General features: G+C 41.3%; 1 protein-coding gene across 1 annotated transcript; it reads left to right on the top strand.

Annotated features, from left to right (window-relative positions):
* Positions 1-1,261: 1,261 nt before the first annotated feature.
* Positions 1,262-17,813, top strand: LOC309415252 (SKA complex subunit 1-like; the record flags this gene model as incomplete). The annotated part of the gene is made up of 6 exons (XM_082012718.1): positions 1,262-1,349; positions 2,329-2,453; positions 3,171-3,262; positions 6,848-6,985; positions 11,743-11,912; positions 16,689-17,813. 6 exons carry the CDS (start codon positions 1,262-1,264, stop codon positions 16,835-16,837), a joined length of 762 nt encoding a protein of 253 aa, XP_081868844.1. The 3' UTR covers positions 16,838-17,813.
* Positions 17,814-17,820: the final 7 nt, after the last annotated feature.

The raw sequence follows: 17,820 nt of genomic DNA, 5'->3' as shown, positions 1-17,820 counted from the left end.
CGTGATTCTTATCGAGGCCTTTGTCTTCTATGGAATGTCGAAATAAACTGAATTTATATAACCAATTAATAAATGCCGTCAGGTTGGTTTTTCGTGCGTTGGTGGAATCCCAGCTCCTGGCTGGGAGCCCTTCTGGGAGAGGCCCGGCCGCCCCGAGCCCCTCCCCTCTGCGCCCCTTCCCGCCTTCCCCGCCAGCGGCCTCCTGCGCTTGCGCCGCGCAGGCGCCTGCGCCCGCCAACGGCCGGCCGAGCGCGGCGGGTTTGAACCGGCGCTGCCGCCCGGGTCCGGCCGCTGCCCTCCCGCGGGAGCCGGGCACCCCCTCACCGCTCCCGGCCAGCCGGCCGGCCCGCTCCGGTCATCGCAGCGGTGAGAGCGGGGCGCGGGGGCAGGAGATACTCGCCTTGGGGCAGGCCGTGAGGCAAGGCGGCGGGGGGAGGGGTGCCGCGGGTTATAGCGGTTTCTCCTCGGCTGTGGAAGGCGTAGACATCGGCAAGTCTCTAATAACTAATTCGGCGAGTGTGCTGGTTCGTAGTGGTGTAAAACTTAACGCCAAAAAGTTTTCGTTTCTCGGGTGTGAGGTAGCCACGAGAGGGAGCTGTGTAAGCGCTGTAAACGCAGGGGCTGCCCTGCGGTGGCGGTACAAGGAGCTCGCGTTTTTCTATCGGCTCTTTCCTGTAATAGAGTTCACGACTGTACTTACACAAAAGTAAGCGATGTATAATTCTGCTTTTTGTGCCACCATGCTCTGCTAGCAAGCAAGTGCACATTTGCCTTTGTTTAGTTACTGGTCCTTTAAAAAAAGAAAAAAAAATCACAAAAACAATGAAACACCTCTTTAAAATACTGATCACCCAATGCGATCTCCCTGGCAGTGCCTTATAGAACTACTTTAAACCAGATATTTCTTGTTTATTGCAGTAAATTTCCAACTCCTTTGGTAGCAAGCACCTTAATATAATAAAAAACTTCCCCAGCTTCATGAGGAATCGTTGTAGTAACATTACACTGCATTTGTCTCCAGAGTTCAGGGACATTGCTTTGTCTTGTCTGATGCCAGTTACTTTGAGCTTCTTCTCCTGCTTTCAATTTAGTAAAATTAAAGGTAGCTGCTACATTTACTGCTTCATTTAAGTTCCCTTTGCTTCTTTGACATATCAGGGTCCTTTTTAAAATTCTGCTTGTGTGTCTACTGTTTGCGACTTTGGTCTTTCTGGAATTACTGCGTTCTTTTTTTATTTCACTCAGTATGATAATAGCAGATATGGCGTCCTCAGACCTGGAGGATTTATGCTTTCACATCAACATGAAGATTTCAACTATTAAAAAGACCCTTCAATTAAGAAACATAGGTAAAAGAATTGAAGAGTGGGTTTTGGTTTGCACCTCCTTGCGGAAAATGGGAATGCTCTAATTAGACAAGGAACCTAACGTGAAGTAGAAGTCAAGTAAAATACAGAGAACAACAATGTGAGCAAGGATGGCAAAATGGGAGCATTAGCAGGGACCTAGGTGCCAAGCAGAGAACATAGGCTAAGTGAAAGTATATTCCTCTGAGGGACTTCTGAAGACTGGTGGTTAACGTACCCTATATTCTGTATACTTGGTGGGGAGAGCTCAGGATAAGAGACGAAAAAATATCTTTTCAAGTATGTTAAGTGAATATGTTAAGCTTAATTCCAAACATGTGCAAAGGCATAGATGAAGGTTTATACAGGTGTCTTGTCCTGGCACTCTAGCAGTAGCTAGCTGTGATGCAAACGTGCTGTGGGTAACAAACCGATTTAAAACGACGTACTAAAATCGATCTGAACGTTTTTACATTTGTCTCTTATCCTTTCCCAGGCATGAATGGAAGTTACACAGTATCATCGAAATGTTGGTTGAGAGGGTTGTCTGGTCACCTAGGCTAACCTCCTGTTTGAAGAGGATCTATAACTCTTTCCAAAGAGGGCAGTAGCTTTTGAGCTCCCCTAAACAGAGGGAGAGCATGAAGTAGAGCAGGGTGCTGCAGCCAAGCAGCTGTGAAAGCCTGGCTGCATTTAAGACCTGCGTTCTCCGCCTGCAGTGGCAGCAGGTACAGCTTAGTGCTTTCCAGCATCGTGCTGGAGAGAAGCCTTTATTCCTACAGCGGTTTTGAACTCTGTTGGCTGTATGCAGTAGGAGGTTGACTTTGACCAGCGAATATTGCTGCTTCTCCTGGGAAGATGCGGTGATTGGGGACCATGGATTTAGTAAATTATCACGGCTTGTGGAGGGGAGGGAAATGGGATTTTGGTTTTTGTGTTGGAAGTGTTTTGCCCTTTTGCCTTACCATTCCCTCTTTGACAGGTCAAGAACCATCCCTCAAGTCTATGCTCTGTAAAATAGGGCATGAGATGGTTCTCTTGCATGATCTCCTGAATAAAATGGAAACCGAAGTTCAACAGCAAGAAAAACTGAAGAATTTGCTAAAAGTAATTTTTTTTTTTTTTCCCCTGTTCATAAAATAGTGGAAGATTCAAAGGAATGTTTGATAAGTGCATAGATCCTCAGTGATATGTTTAGATGCATGTGCTTACAAGAGAAACTGGGGCTTGGAACAGTCTTACTGATGGTTTATTAACCAGCTCTCCAGCACAGTGAATGTTAAAAATTTTCTTTTTCAAGGTTCATACATTGAAAGTGTGTCTTTATCATAATACATACTGTGATCTAAAGAGCAGTTCTATTTTTACATTGTTGCAATAGCTATAAAAAACTATTTAATTAGATTATTTATCTGTTCTTCTGGTGTGTGTTTGCACTGCCTTCATGTGTTAAGTCTTTAGTGAATATGTTGTTTGGGGAATGTAGATGAGTTTCCTGTAGTATCATCACCACCACCATTCACCTGCCCAGACCTGCTAGGGTGTGTTGTTAAAAACTTACTTCTTGCCCACTCAAATTTCTCTGACACATTGCAGGCAAGGACAGACAAGCTTATGTTTTCTCGCTCTTAGTTTTGTTTTTCTGAGCTTTACTAGTTGCTCTTGGGAAATTAGGGAGTAAAGAGATAGGATGATGGGGAGAGAGCAAAGAATACCTCTTAATCAAGTTAACAATGATTTTAGCATCACTCTATTAGTAAACTAATTTTACTTACTTGACATTAATAGTTTCAGATTTCTAATGAAGTCTAACATTAATTTCAGGAGCTCCAGAAGTCTGCTGAGAGGGATCAAAATGAAGCACAGCACCTCCGTGAAAACATTCCTCCCCATCTGCCTAAACCAACTCAGAGCTGGTATGTGGTACATGAGTACAGAGATAGTGGGATGCTCCTGGCAGTGTCCAGCTGCAGCATTGTGCAGCTCTACTCCTTTTGCTGTATATTAACTGTGAATTTTTGGGAGACAAAGTTGCTATACATATTAATTCTGGAGTTTGCTCTTGACTGCTCGCTACCAGGCTTGTGCTAGCACCCTAACAAATCCCGCAGGTAAAAACCTACAAAATACCATGTTGCTCAGATGGAATCTTCCAGTGGCAGGTGTGACATTATAGTAGAAAGCTAGTTCTTCTGTAAATCTGAGCATCCCTTTCTTTAGAATTGCAAACACACCGATTTGATTGCTGCAGTGTGTAAGGATCAAAGGGTGGGTTAGTGATCCAAGTGCTGGGGCACTAGAGCTGAAGTTCAACACTGCCCTTCCACATGTAATTTAAAAAAAAAAAATGCTCTATCTCAGTCATCTTTCTGTGGGGGGTTGAATTATGGTTGTGGTATTTTTTTTTTCTCCTTTCCCTCCAGCAGTGTGGCATTTATTCTAGCTAGCAATGACATCCACCAGCCTTTGAGAGGGCTGTACTAAGAAGCTGTACAGAATAAAGTAGCTCAAGTGAGAGAATGAGACAAAAGTATGTGAAACAATAGCTATTACTCAGAAGGCTTCTAAGGCTTTGTAACTCTGACTAGGTTTCTTGGAGTGGTCAGCTCTTTCTCTGGCCTGTTGGAATTGCTTTTTATTTTGGAGTGGTGTTAGTGTATACCAGATGGGGTTCTCTTCTAGAGTCTAACATCTGGAGATCCCAGAACTTGTTTCCACCCTTGTAGCTTGTCAGAAGGCAATGCATCAGTCCATTTGAATTCAGTGCTTCCAAAATGTGCCCCGAATCTATCAGCTTTACCTGGTCTTGCTCCTAATGCCAGATAAGCCTTGGGCTGAAAGCATTACAGGCATGTTCCGGCAAAGTAAAAGGTTAAGGATGTGGGAATAAGGTTACAGAAGAGAAAAATGAACTGTAATTTTAGACCATGTGCAGCAATATTCTCATCTGGGTAGGTACTGCTTGTATTGCAACTTGGACTAGTCTTAGCTGGTAAAGAGATGACTTGTGCAGAAGCTTTTTTCTGACCTTTAGACATGAACCCTCAGTTTAGGAAACAGCCTCCTAAAATGTGTCTACAGGTATCTTGTTCCTTTTTCATTTCCTTTTCAGTTTAGATGTTGCAGAATTTTTTTTTTCCAGTGTGTCTGAAAGAGTGGAAGTTCTTCAGAAATTATCACTGGGCTTCTGCCTTCCTTTCGCAACTTACTTTCTTAGTTTAGGAAAAACCTTTGTCTTAAGTTTACATTAGCTACTGGGAATTGTTTAGCTGCAAATGAGGCTTGTTTAGTGATTGTGTTACCTCTGAGATGAAACAGATTCTTTGGGATGTTGGTTTCCCTTCCAATCTTGTCCTGCTTTTGATCAAGAAGTTAACTGTGGTACGAGTTTAGCTGCTCCTTCCCTTTCTAGAAAGGACCACACATGTAAAACTAAGCAAGTTTTTCTAGTAATTTTCAACAGATTATGCTCTGCCACTTTACAACTGTTGTTCTGTCAGTGTGTGCTGTTGGTTTTTCCTGAGGTTTTTCCTAACACATTCTGCGTTAATGCCATTTGTCAAAGCACCCTTTCTTCTTTGTCCCCATGTTGTCACTTCTCAGTGTTCACTGTGTTGTGCAGTGGCGGATGGAGCAAGTGCAAGACAGACTGTAACTGGTCAGAACCCATCTGTATTGGTGTAAATGGGTCTTCAGTCGTCTTCTCCAAATCTGCCTCCGTTGACCTTCTCCGTTTCTGTTCCTCTGCATCCCAAAATGCTTCGGGAGCTGAGTACTAATTGTCTGAGTGAATATTGTGAAATAAGTAATGCAGAAAGCAGCATGAGCACTTGAACACCGGGGAGACAGGCCTTCAAATCTTGGACAGAATGAAAATGCCCACACAGACAAATTGAACAATTCATGGCTTTAGCTATTGTTTCTTGCCTGTATTCTTGGTTTTGATGTTCCTATTTACCAGAGGAATCTCACTGACATAAAAAGCAAGTTCAATGTATCTTAAGCCCTTTGTATTCCAGGTGTTTGAGAGAGCAGTTTCTCATTACACCAAACCCAGATTTTGAATACAAGCTTTGGTTCTTTCATTTCGTGGTCCGGGTCAGCAGGGAGCTGCATGCAGTGATGAACAGGCAAGGTAGTGGATGGGTACCCAGAGCAGAAGTACCCAGGGGTGGGGAATAATCTAGAAAAGATTAGAGGTTTGTTGCAGCGAGGAGGATGGCAGAGAAGTGAAGCTTTCAAATGTGAACTCTCACCTCCCTCAGTCCTTGTGTTTATCCTTCTATTCCAAAGCCACCTCCAACACCACCAAAACTCCCCAGCCTTTCCTTTCCTTCTCTTCTGCCGACATTCCCTGCAACTAGCGCTAGCTCCAGGGTGCCAGGAGTATTTTTGTGCAGGGCCTCGCCTTGTTCCTCAGTTGTTTACATCTGAATTCGTTTAACTGTTGGCATCCTGAATTTCAGAAGGGCTCTGCATTGTGACACAGCATGGAGCAGAGCTTCCCCTGTTGCTGTGTCAGGGACCAGACAGTTTGGGTGCTCATGGCACTCGCTGTCCTCCGCACTGCAGTTGTCTTTCTTGGGAAATGGGACGCTGGGTTGGGGGTGTCACATCGAGGGATGCATCAGATCCCAGCCCTCAGATGGGGCACTGCTGAGTGTAGGGCCCCACATCAAAGAAAGATCTCTTCTTGTGGGAAGGTTAGATCAAAGTAAAGGATTGGTTCTTTGTGACAGGTCATTTCGGTCCTGCTTTAGTGATTTCTGTTGCGCATCTCAGCCCTATAATGTCCTTGTATTCAGACGACAGTGAATTTGGCCAAATGTACCCTCTTTGCTATCCTACCGAAGAGTAGGAGACCAGCTAGGTGGGTGGCTGGCAAATAACTTGGGGTTTGAGGCTCTAAGCTGAGGGTTTGGAAGAAGGGTGAATTTTTAAACATAGTGCTCTATAATCACTCAAAGCAGGAAATTCCTCAGCTTTTGGGATCTTGCCTTAAAAAAAAAAAAATTAAAAAAAAAATTCCAGCCTGCTGGATGGTGTTGAATTTCTTTGCTTCAAAAGATTAATGGATGAGTCAGGCTGCCCAAGATTTGAACTTGTTTCAAAGAGCTGTGAAGTATTTTAAATCTGCCTGTTAGGCTGCAGCTCTGTGCTGTGGTTCATCTGATAAAAAGCGAGGCCTCATGTTCTGTGAAATGTAATGGTACATTGAATTCTTAACTGCTCTGTGCTACATTTGGACTGTTTCCAATTCACCTGCTAGCAGCCTTTCTAGCAGAGAAATGAAGAGCTATAATGAAGTCAGATAAAGTATGCAATTTGAAATGGAGTAGGCTTGTTTTATTTTTCTCTCAGGAAAGATGGTGAATTGTGCTCATCCAGCCCGAACAGATGGGTTGGAACTTAGGTCTGGGGTAAGCAGACTTGATAATATAGTGGTATTCTCCTTACTGCTTATCTGCTATTTAAACACTTAATATTCATTCATTTTACAGCATCACTGGGCTAACTGTGAAATGTGAAGAACAAACAAAAGCTGTAGAACCTGAACGTGCAAAGAAACCTACAAAAGAGACAAGACTTATTAAAGAAGCACCCCTAATAACTGCAGAAGAATTTGAAAGTGTTCCTGCGTAAGTAAGCGTGGCTTTTCTTAGACCCCATCATGCCAATTTGGGTGGCAAACGTAGGTTTGGGAAAGCGAGCTCTTGCAGAACTGAGACTGACAGAGATGTTCTGAAACTTTAAATGTTCCACAGGATGAAACATCATGATAGTAGCTCCAAATAGCTTATATGCAATACTGGCAAACCTGAAAATGAAATGAATGGAGCTAATTAGGTTCTTTTTTATGCATATGTTGGAAAGATCAGAACTAATCAGTTAAAAGCCAAACCTCTTATCTCAAAAGTCACTGTAATTGTACGAACAGAAATATATTAGCTAATAGATGGGTTCTCTTCTTGTTTTGAGAACTGACATATAAAAAAAAAGCCATCATCTTATAAGATGAAAGTTATGGTTACACTTAAAAAGAAAAATAATTATAAATGCTGGTTTTATTTGACCCGACTATTGGTTTCTGAAAACTTAAAGTCTTGACTTACCAGTCTGTTTTGAGACTGGAAAAGAAATCAGACTTGTTAAAAGCAAAAACACTTCCCACTGAAATATCCCAAACTTCTGGAATAGAAAGCTGTGAGGTTTTTTTTCCTCTCCCATCAGGACCTTGTCTGAAGTCTGTCATGTAGGAATAACTTTTCTTAAATGGCATTTTGGGGATGAGGACAAGTACTTCTGCAAAAAGGGGAAAATTCTCCTGATGCCTAAAGCTAAGTTGTTATCTAGACTCTAGATTTTGTGTTCCCTGACAACACTTGTTTCAATAAGAATTTTTTTTTTTGTCTGTGTTTTACTTGAACTTTGCAAATCATCTTTCCTGTAGCTTTCAAAACTTTCAGGTGAGCAATGTCCATTTTCTTGCTCAATCCAGAAAAGGAAGGAGCCTGAACATTGAGCTAATAATAAAGGACTCTCTTGGTTACATCTTAAAAGTGCGTGCCCCTGGTATTTTCATTCTGCAGATTCTCTCTCATTTGGTGGATTTACTCCCTCAGGTACTTCTCTCCTGATAAAATTTTGGGAAGGTAAAAGCTGGCGCATGGGTATTTTTTGGCCTTTATCTCTGCTAAGGCAAGAAAAGTAGACACAGAGCATTCCAGCCAAATGTTGTTTTAATCTCCAGTTAAAGCTATGATCTTCCCTAATAGCCCCTTTAAGCGTTTCATTATCCTTGGAAGTGGAAGGTTTTCCACTGCTGTTCGTGGGTGGGGAGAATGGGGACAGAGGTCAAATGGATACTCTCACATTCATCGCTGGTTTATAGAAAGGTTGCACCTTAGACTGTGCTTGTGGGGCTATAGAAATACTTTTATTCAGATGGGAAAGGCATGTTTGTTCTGTGGAGGAAGAGTTACATGAATTTAAACAGATCTATTAATCTACCAGGTTTTTTTCCTGTTGCCTGGCAGTGTTGTAATGCAAGATTAGGGGAGTCCGCTAAGATTGCAGTTTCACATACTGTTTAATCACATAGAAGCAGCAAATGTTTGTGACCCAAATTTTCTCACGCCTAAGAACATTCTCTTAGGAGAATAAGATTCATATCCCGGTTCTGATGTAGGATCTCTTTCTACCTGCTGGCTATAGTAACAAGGGATACTACTGCAGTTTTGTGCAGCTCTGGTCCTGGAGCTGCGTGGCTGCGCTGGCACAGGACTATGCTAAGCCTGTCTGAGGGACTTAATAAAGCACAACTGTGCCTATGCATCACATATGTGTCTAAATCCCATACCAGCTGGGTATCATGGGGTTTGCATCTGCCAAGAGTCTCATTCCTCTCTCCCTTCCTACTGCAGCTGTGGCAGACTAACTGAAAAATCTAGGTGGTTTTCACCTGCTTTGTGCTGAAGGTGAAGGAGAATCCATCTCTAACATCATTAGGGCACTAAAAGGGATATACAGTCTTCAGTGACTTTGTAGTTTTAGAACTCTGCAGCAGGTATCTAACAAAGCTCCATGCTGTGTTGGGTGCAGATATGGAGCACCTTGAGCAAAGAGAATACTCTCACACAGTAAAACATGCAAATTATCTTGGCCTTCAAATCTGTTACAGAAAGGCCCTTGTTGGAGGAAGAGAAAGGAAATTGCACAGTAGATGTCTCGGTTAACATTGAATTCAAGGCAAAGGACAATGCTTGCTTTATTCTGTGTCTAAAATTCTTACTGCTGAAGATATTTTTAGAATCTGCACATTCGTTATGACTCTGAAGTCTCAAAAGATGGTAACTTGGGGGAATATATGTTTCTTTTAGCCTAAGTGCTTTTGAGGGAGCAGGGGATGGCCATTAGGAGATTTATGTCTTTTCCAGTGGTATGTATGTGATATATTGATGTTATTCTTTTCTTTGAAGAACATAGCACTGTGCTTTGGTTTTCATACCTATGGAAAAAAAGTCATCTGTGTTTTGAAAGGGACTTCTGTGGATTTTTAAAAAAAAAAAAGTGAGTTCTGAATGTTTTTGCTTTTGGTGTAGTGAAGTAGATTTTAAAGTTATTTTAAATCTAAATGGATGAATTTAGAACTTCTTGACTTTGTATTTTTTTGTTAGTGTATGTATGGACTAGAAATAAATGTCAGCATTTATGGGTTTGCTAGCCGTGGCTGGATAGAAACATGAGAAGACTGTGGAACAGCTGGAGTTTTTATGATCCTTACAGTTATGTACAGAAGAAAAAATTCCAGTTGCTTTTGACAGAATTTAGCTTCAGATTAAGGTGCCTACATTTAAGTGTCTGTGACACAGATGTCTCCACGCTCACCGAGTGTCCCCACTCCCACTCATGTCACTGAACGTCTAGTCAGTACAGTCGGCGAAACCGGATGATGGCTCAGCTGCCTGGCTGCTAATGGCGTGTCTCAGCTGCCTCAGCAGAGCTGGCTGGTGCCATTGGAGATGCTTTGGCGTGTACCTCCAGATCTTTAATTCCTGAATTTTCTGTAAACTCCAGCACATCTGCTAGCCCTGTGGGAGCCTCTTGGATGCCCGAGGGCCTCTCAAAGAGCGCTCGGTTCTGAGGTTTAGGCAACTGAATCCTGCTTCTTTGTTTCTGCATCCGGATGAGCTGAGGTGTCTTTTGGCTTTATTAAGTGTTTTCACTGTATCCCTGTTGATAGTGGGAGCACGGGAACTTAAATATAGGTATTTTATACCTCTGGCCTTAATCTTCATAGCTCTGCACATTTCTCTGTGACTTTATAAAAAGGCTAAGGGATGCAGGTAGGGCAATAAATAGCAGTTAATGTAGACAGGCAAAGCCCGCCTGTGGTTATATGCTGTGTTACTTTTTATGCCGAGTGTGACTGCATTTCAGGGGTGGTAGTGCTGCTTTTATTTGAGATGATGTTATGTGTGCCAAGTAGAGTGTTTTTATAAAAACGGCTGTTCCTCCAACTTTGAATCTGGATTAATCAAAATAGCAATAAAATTGAAAACTGGCTACAAATAAACCTACTAGCAATTCAGTCTGAAATTAGAGCAGTTGTGTTGATTTTAGGAGGTTTTATATGCCCCGTGTCCCTGGCAGGGACTGGCTATTATTAAAATCTAAGCACTTATTTTTAGTTGGTGGTTCTAGAGTGCCTGCCCACATCCTGGTTTGGAATATCGAATTTTTAATTGATTAGCTACTTATGCTTTAAATTTTTTGTGTGTTTTCCAAAGATTGAGTTTTTCCATTTGGATTAAAATGAAGGAAGAATTTCCTGTCCATTGATCTTTTCAGTCTTACTGTCCTACAGCTTTTAGCCACCTGATGTTCTGACCTAAAGAACCCCACTCATCCTTAAAATGAATTGTAACACTTTTCTTAATTCCCCACATCTCCAAACTGATACTGAACCAAATGCAAACAGCCAAGTGTGGCTTGTGGTAGTGACTGAATGGTGATCACAGGATAATTCAAGTTGCAAGGTTGCCCTGGCTTTTACTGCAGTGTTTTCTGGGGTTTTGTTTTGTATTTAGCTTACTGCTTGTCATAGGAGTTTCTGATTTCTTTTTTATATAACAGCTTCTCAGTTTGTAGCATGTTTTCTTTTCCTTGAATGCATGCCTTTACATCTATAAATGTTGAATAGCCTTACTTGCAAATATTCCAGTGTTCTAATATTTCCACATCACTTTGTTTTTTCTCTTCTGTGCTTCCTGTACCTCTAGGCTGTTATCAACAGATCTTATTATTTTAGTACTAGCTTTATGAAATGCTCTGAAACTTCAGAAGAGGATGTCAGTAGTGCAGAACTGTGTGTAGCTCAGTTAGCTGCACAATAAAATATACCACAAAACTGGTATTTCTTCAGAAAAAAACCCAAAGAAATGGCTGTAAGATCAAACACAGGTTATTTATAATTATAATATGAACCAAATTGCACTCTTAGGCAGGAACATTTAATTTCAGTTTTGGCTTGTGTTATGTTTTCTGCAAAGTTCCTTGGTTTTTCTGCGTTTGTAGTTTAAGTGGTGCGCTATAAAAGCAACCTTTATTCCATTTTGAAAGGCTCCTTACAGTTTAAGCACTGGATATTTTTTACTTCTTAATTTAGCTTTCTAATGTTTCATCTTTCTGGTTTAAGTTTTATCATGGCTTTTTTGCCTTGAACATTATTAAACAATCAAGGGAATGAACAAAATTTAACTACAACGTTTATTCATTAACACAAAGCAGAAGAAACTGCCTCTAACTAGGAATAACATGTTCAATTAAGCCTGATGAAAGAGAAAAAATAAACACGGAACTTTATGACTTTCTGGTTACTGATTTTTATTTGTAGGTATATGAAAGGTCGTCTAACATATGAGCAGATTAATGCAGTTGTTCAAGAGATGAACAAGGCTGTGGTAGGCAAGTACAAGATCTTGCATCAGCCTTTGAAATCTATGAATGCAGCAGTCAGAAATCTCTACCACAGGTTCCTGGAAGAAGAAACTAAGGATACAAAAGGTATGTTTTTTCTTCCCCTTTGTTAGTACCAAACTCATAACATTTGGATATTGCAGCACAAGTATAAAAATACTGGACAAAATATTGAATGATTAATGATAGCATGTGCTTTTCATGTTGTAGTGTGACTTACCGCATCTTATTCTCAGAAAATAGTCCATCTGGTGGAGTGGCCTAACCTGTGGGGATGTTTAAAACAATCAGTCCTGAAAAATTCTAGAGAACCAGCTATTGCTTATTCTCAGATGAACAACAGGAGGGGGGGGAAAAAAAAAAAAAATCTGTGGACTTAGCAGGTCTTTCCCTCCCTTCTCAGCATGTACATGTGATTTGCCACAGTTTAAATCAGATTTGGCCCTGAAGAATAATTCCTATCCACTGCGGGGGACAAACAGTACTTTGACAGTCTAGAGCCATGAGAGTTTTAGTTCCCCTTTGATATAAGGGAGGAGAACAGAAATGAGACTCATCTCCAGTTAAGATTCTAGGCCATAAGGAATATAAATGTCATCTACACAGAACTGGATGGTCAGTATAAAATCCAGTCACCTCTTCTGAAAAAAGTGGTATACTTTAGCAACAAGGGTTATTGTTTTGACTGAAGAGTTTTCCCATACCTGATTTGGTTACTTTTTACATGTTTTCACTGAAAACATGTCATTTTCATGGCATGTTGTAACAAAAACTTCTAGAGTGCACAAAGGTTTAATTTGGAATCACTACAAGTTTTGGCAACTACTAGCTTGATAACCAAACTGCATAAGCTGCGTTTTCAGTTTTTAAGCTAGGATGGACATGAGCTATTAAAAATTTGTTCTGAAGTTGGGAAATCTGGGTAATCGGTCATGCTGCAGTGGCTTTCTGGAAGAGACAGGGCTGTCTGATAATCTTGAGAAGTTTTCTCCTCTTTAAAGCACAGAGGGAGTGAAAATGCACCAAAATGTCTTTCTCTCAATTTGAAAGCTAGTTGTGCTTACAGGTTAGTTTTTTCAAAGAGATGTGGCACAGTAAATCTCTAATATTAAAATCTCCTTTTTGACATTCCTTTCCTCTGGAGAACAAGTATGTAATTATTCCTCGAGGGGTGTACTGCACATATCAAGCTTGGCAATGTCCTTAGAATGCCCTCATGTTTCCAAGTTCAGACATAAAGTGTGGAGCAAACGCTTTTCTGGCTCAGAGAGCGAGCTCTTTTTCAGACAACACCGTGGTGTCCACCTCTCAATTTTTGTCCTGGACAGAATGTGAGAACCTTTTGCCCTGAGCACACCCACTGGGGACTCGGGAGTCACCTTGTGACAAACTACAACTTTTTCTTCCTTCCTTTGGATTTCTCTCTGATCGAGAGTCTCTCAATATTTATGGTATGGTGATAACATCACTAACTTCTAGATTCTAAATGCATCTCTCCGCTAGGGAAGGAATTCTGGTAGGATGGACGTTCCTGGCGCTTTATTTTGAGACCTGTAGGATACACAGGCCATATGAAAGTCAGTGTTGTGAAGGACTTTAATAAAAGCATGCTAAAGGCATGCAGCTAGACTACTTCATGTGATTGCCTTTTGATTTGGGCTTGGATAGTTTGGTTTGGGGTTTTTGGGTTTTGTTGTTGGGTTTGTTTGGGTTTTTTTTAGACAAGTTCTGCTTCAGCCTAACAGTGGTTCATATTAATCTGGGATTTCTAGAAATACTTGCTTCATCATTTTTAACTTACGGTGTTGTTTTTTTGTTTCCCCAATGTTACTGTCCTGAGGACGATAGTAAGGAGTTTTGAGTCCATGGCTATAAAGGAGAGGCTAAACACTAGAAGGGTCTTCCTAGGCCTGGAGTGCTGCTTAGTCTGCACCATGGTCCACGTGGCCTTGGCTGCAATGAAGGAGCCATTCTAGCAACTCGAGAAAGCTACAACTAGTCAGAGATCATTTTCTGCCAGAAAGTACTTTTTTAAGTCTGAAAAATTGAGGCTTTTAATTTCTTCAAGTACCTGAGAGCCAGTCTTTATTGTTTATGTTGGGGAGTTCAGTTAGGAAACTGGGACATTCAGCATCTGAGAGAGAGGGGGTGTGTGTGCACACGGGGTAGGTTGTTCTGTTTTGTTTTTGTTTGTTGTGACTAATCATCTAGAAAGTCTAGAGAAAAGGTCTGACAGGCTGTCAGACTGTTCTTATCTGGCCAGCACAAAATGATTAAATGTCTTTATCTGTTGCATTTTTCAGGATGAGGTTGTTCATTCATTGATTTGTTTGCTGAAATTTCTACTGTGAGTGTCTCTCTGCTTAGGATTCCCACAGTTTCTTAGCCGGGGCTGATTGCCAGCTGACCTCTTCCTCTGATTTCAAGATGAGAAAAGATGCTGCCTGGTTTATCAGGGTAACCTTCCAGCCAGTAAGGTGACCCTGTTTAGCTCATTATTTAGTGCATCCACCTACTGTTTCCAACCAAATCACTACCTTTTAGCCAGCTCTGGGTTCTTCATAAACAAGATCCTGCTATGCTGAATGTTGTTCTGAATTCTGAGCAAATACAAGAAGAAACAGTGTTCTGCATAGATTCAGGACATTCTGATGCTCCCCCAAACGTAACAGACTGGGAAACGGGTATGCGGACTATCCCTGGGTTGCTGACACCGTTTAGGTGTAGTGCCCTATTACTGGAAATTGTAAGCGGTCTCTGTCCAGCTGTAGTTATATTTTAAGCAGTTGTGCAGGTTTTCCTAGCAAATAAACTTTCCATTCCTCATCTGTATGTAAATAAAGCAGTGTTGCAAGCTCTGAGATTCCAGCATAGTTCCTGTCTGGGGGAAGAATACTAGCTTTTGACAGTTATTTTCTCTGGAAGATTCTACTTCCTGTTAGACATCTGTGTCACCAACTCTCAAAATGGCCCAGTTGGTGAGAAAGCATGATCTGTTATACTTCAGCTCTTGCTAAGCAAAATTCCATCACTGGGAGCGTTCAAAAAACGTGTAGATGTGGCACTTGGGGACATGGTTTAGAGGGCATGGTGGTGCTGGGTTGATGGTTGCACTTGATGATCTTAAAGGTCTTTTCCAACCTCAATGATTCTGTGATTCTGTAATTTTGGGGAACACTCCACTTATAAACAGCACTCTGTGACCTTAATTTTAATGGCCGCCACATCCTTGGATGCTCCATCAAGAGTGGAGTGCGTGTCCAGTTAGATCATTCATAAGGTGAAATTTAAAGATGAAACGTCTACAGAAAAACACGGATTTTGCCTCTGTAAAGCTACATTGTACTTGTTTAATAAATAAATAAAAGCTTCCCTGGCAGCTTTGGATCTCCAGCAAGCATCAGTTGCTTTCTCCTTGGTTAAACTGGAAGGATTCCCCAATAACTTAATACAAAGAAGAAATGCTCCATCTTATCTAAGATGTTGTTGCCTCTGCCTTACTTTAAGGGTATAAGGAGGAGGGAGAATGCTGTCCTCTCTTCTCAAGCTAGAGCACCCCTAGCCTTGTGACTTCTTTCTCATAGGACTTGGAAGCATGATACTGCAGAAGAATATGTTATTTCCTTCTATGTACTCACCTTAAAGATAATTGGATATTTCTTTCTTATGTCTTAATTAGCCTGTTCCTAGTTTCAGATTGCTTTTCATCCGTACAGTTTTGTGAAGGTGCATGGTTAAAATCCTCTGCTGTGTTACAGGAAGTATTGCATGTACAGTCATTTTACTAGATCTATAATTATCTCCTATCTGAGCAGTGTATAAAGACTGAATATGAAATCACAGCTAGTGAATATAGCTATGGAGCGCTTAGAGTAACTCCTTCCTTCGTTGTGTCTGCTATTAGCTTGTGGGGACCTTCTCTTGGGATTCTGTTGCAAGCATTTTAAATGCTTTAACTCCAGTCACGGCCTTGGTTTCTTAACAAGTGCTTCGTAATGAGAATTTCCTTCAGAAGTAGTTAATCAATTACAAGAAGGGATGGGCTGCCAGCTCTGATGCAGATCTTTCCTATGCCATTGTCTTAAAGAGACACGGGGAGGATACTTTTCCATGTGGTTAGTCTTTTTCTTGCACTTTCTTAGTTGATGAAGAATTAATCTTTTCCAAATCTGATGGCAGTCAAGGGAATGGTGGGCTTGCGTAGCTCTGATGTACCCAGGGCTCCTTCCTTTTATTTGCAAAGGGCCAATTCCAGAACTTGAGTGCCTGTTGAGAGAACGTCATTTTTTTTCTTTTTAAAGCTGTGTTATGACCTTTAAGCAGACCCTGAGCATTTCTTTGGTTTTGCTCAGGTCAGTGCTTTGGGTGTCACCAAGAGCAGAACACCTACGGGCAAGGCCTCAAAGGGAAGTTCACTGTTAGGCATCGTGGCTCTTCAAGGTGTGCTGTCAGTTGACTTGCTGCTGTCCCCATCTTCTGGTGCACTGGTGGATCGTCTCCTGTCTGGCTCTGGGTGGCGTTTGGGAACTGCTACAGACTTTATACCCTGATAGAGGGAGCATGGATGGCTTGAGAGATGTTTGGAGATACAGCTGATGAGATGGAGCTCGCTGAATGGGGCCTATGGGTGGTGCAGGGTAGTTGAACTTAATGGGAAGGTTGGTAATAATTCTTTCCGGTGACGAATTCAGAAAGTAGAACAAAGTTCCTGAGAGAGTGTGAGGCCGTCCTACTGCTGATTTGTATGTTTTTTTTCATCGGTTCATGGAAACGGTAAGAAGAGGTTGTATTGGTACTTGTGAAATGTGAAGTGTATCCTACAACATAGTAATTTCTATAGCAAAGTCATCGTTTGTTTTCCAGGTGAATTTTTTATTGTGGAGGCTGACATCAAAGAGTTCACCCAGCTGAAAGTGGATAAGCGCTTCCATAGGATCCTCAATATCCTGCGCCACTGCCAGAGAGTGAGAGAAGTTCGTGGCTCAAGACTTGTCCGCTACGTCATCTGCTAACGAGCTTTCCATATTCTGCTTGCCCAAGATACAGAAGACACAAATATTTTGAGATGCAGAGAGATTTTGTGGTCTGCAGAGAGTTTCTATGTGTGAGCATTCCTATCCAGCTCTCTTATTTTCTAAAAGGCAGTAGTGAGGACCAAGAAGGGTTTTTCAGACATCTCTCCTAAATTGGGAGTGGCAATATCAAATGGTCTTGAAGTATTTGAGTTTTGTTTTGAAAACTTGAGAGGAACTACTGTCTTTTGGTGAATTACAGATGCAAACCAGATAGGCAATTGGTGCACCTGTAATCACAGGCGGTTTTAATCACATTTTCAGGTCAGCACTTGAAACTTAAATTCTCTGTGTGTTAATAATGTTACTGTTGTGTTTATGAGTTGGAGACTGTGTTTAAGACTCTAGCTACTCAAAGGAGGCATTTGATTTTTTTTTTTTTTAAATCCCTCAAACCAATTTCCAGACTTCCTTTTCTTAATCTGCTTCTTCTTATCCTAATTGTATGTTTTGGAGTTTCCTGTGTCACTTGAACAGGAAGATCTGAGGTGGTTTAAACACTTCCAGACTGATGATTGGTAGTTCTGTTAGCCATGTGGTTTTCATACTTCATCATGCAGCCAGATTTTTCCCTCAGACTGAAACAGTAGAGCGGTGGGGTTTTTTTAAGTGAAAATGTTGAATTTCACTTTGAAAACGCTGGTCAAACTCGTCACAGTTATTATAGAAGGTTGCTTTCAAATGACCTACTAGTGAAGTAAGTTCCAGAGTAGAATTATTGTGATAAATATGAACTCTGCAAGTAATCAAAACTGTTTTGATAAGAAAAACTATGGTATTTTTCTTCCATGAGCCTGTATCTGCTATTACCCTAACATCTAATATAAAATACCTCCTGTGTACCCTGTCGGTGTTAAGATGACAATTTAATGAGCAAAAGACTCTGACTGAACTTTGAACTTTCTCAATAAAGAGACCCTGGT

This window comes from Phaethon aethereus, assembly GCF_964289735.1.
Source record: "Phaethon aethereus genome assembly, chromosome: W".
Taxonomy (NCBI): Eukaryota; Metazoa; Chordata; class Aves; order Phaethontiformes; family Phaethontidae; genus Phaethon; species Phaethon aethereus.
The sequence above is the reverse complement of the archived record's forward strand: the minus strand, read 5'-3'. Positions and strand labels throughout refer to the sequence as shown.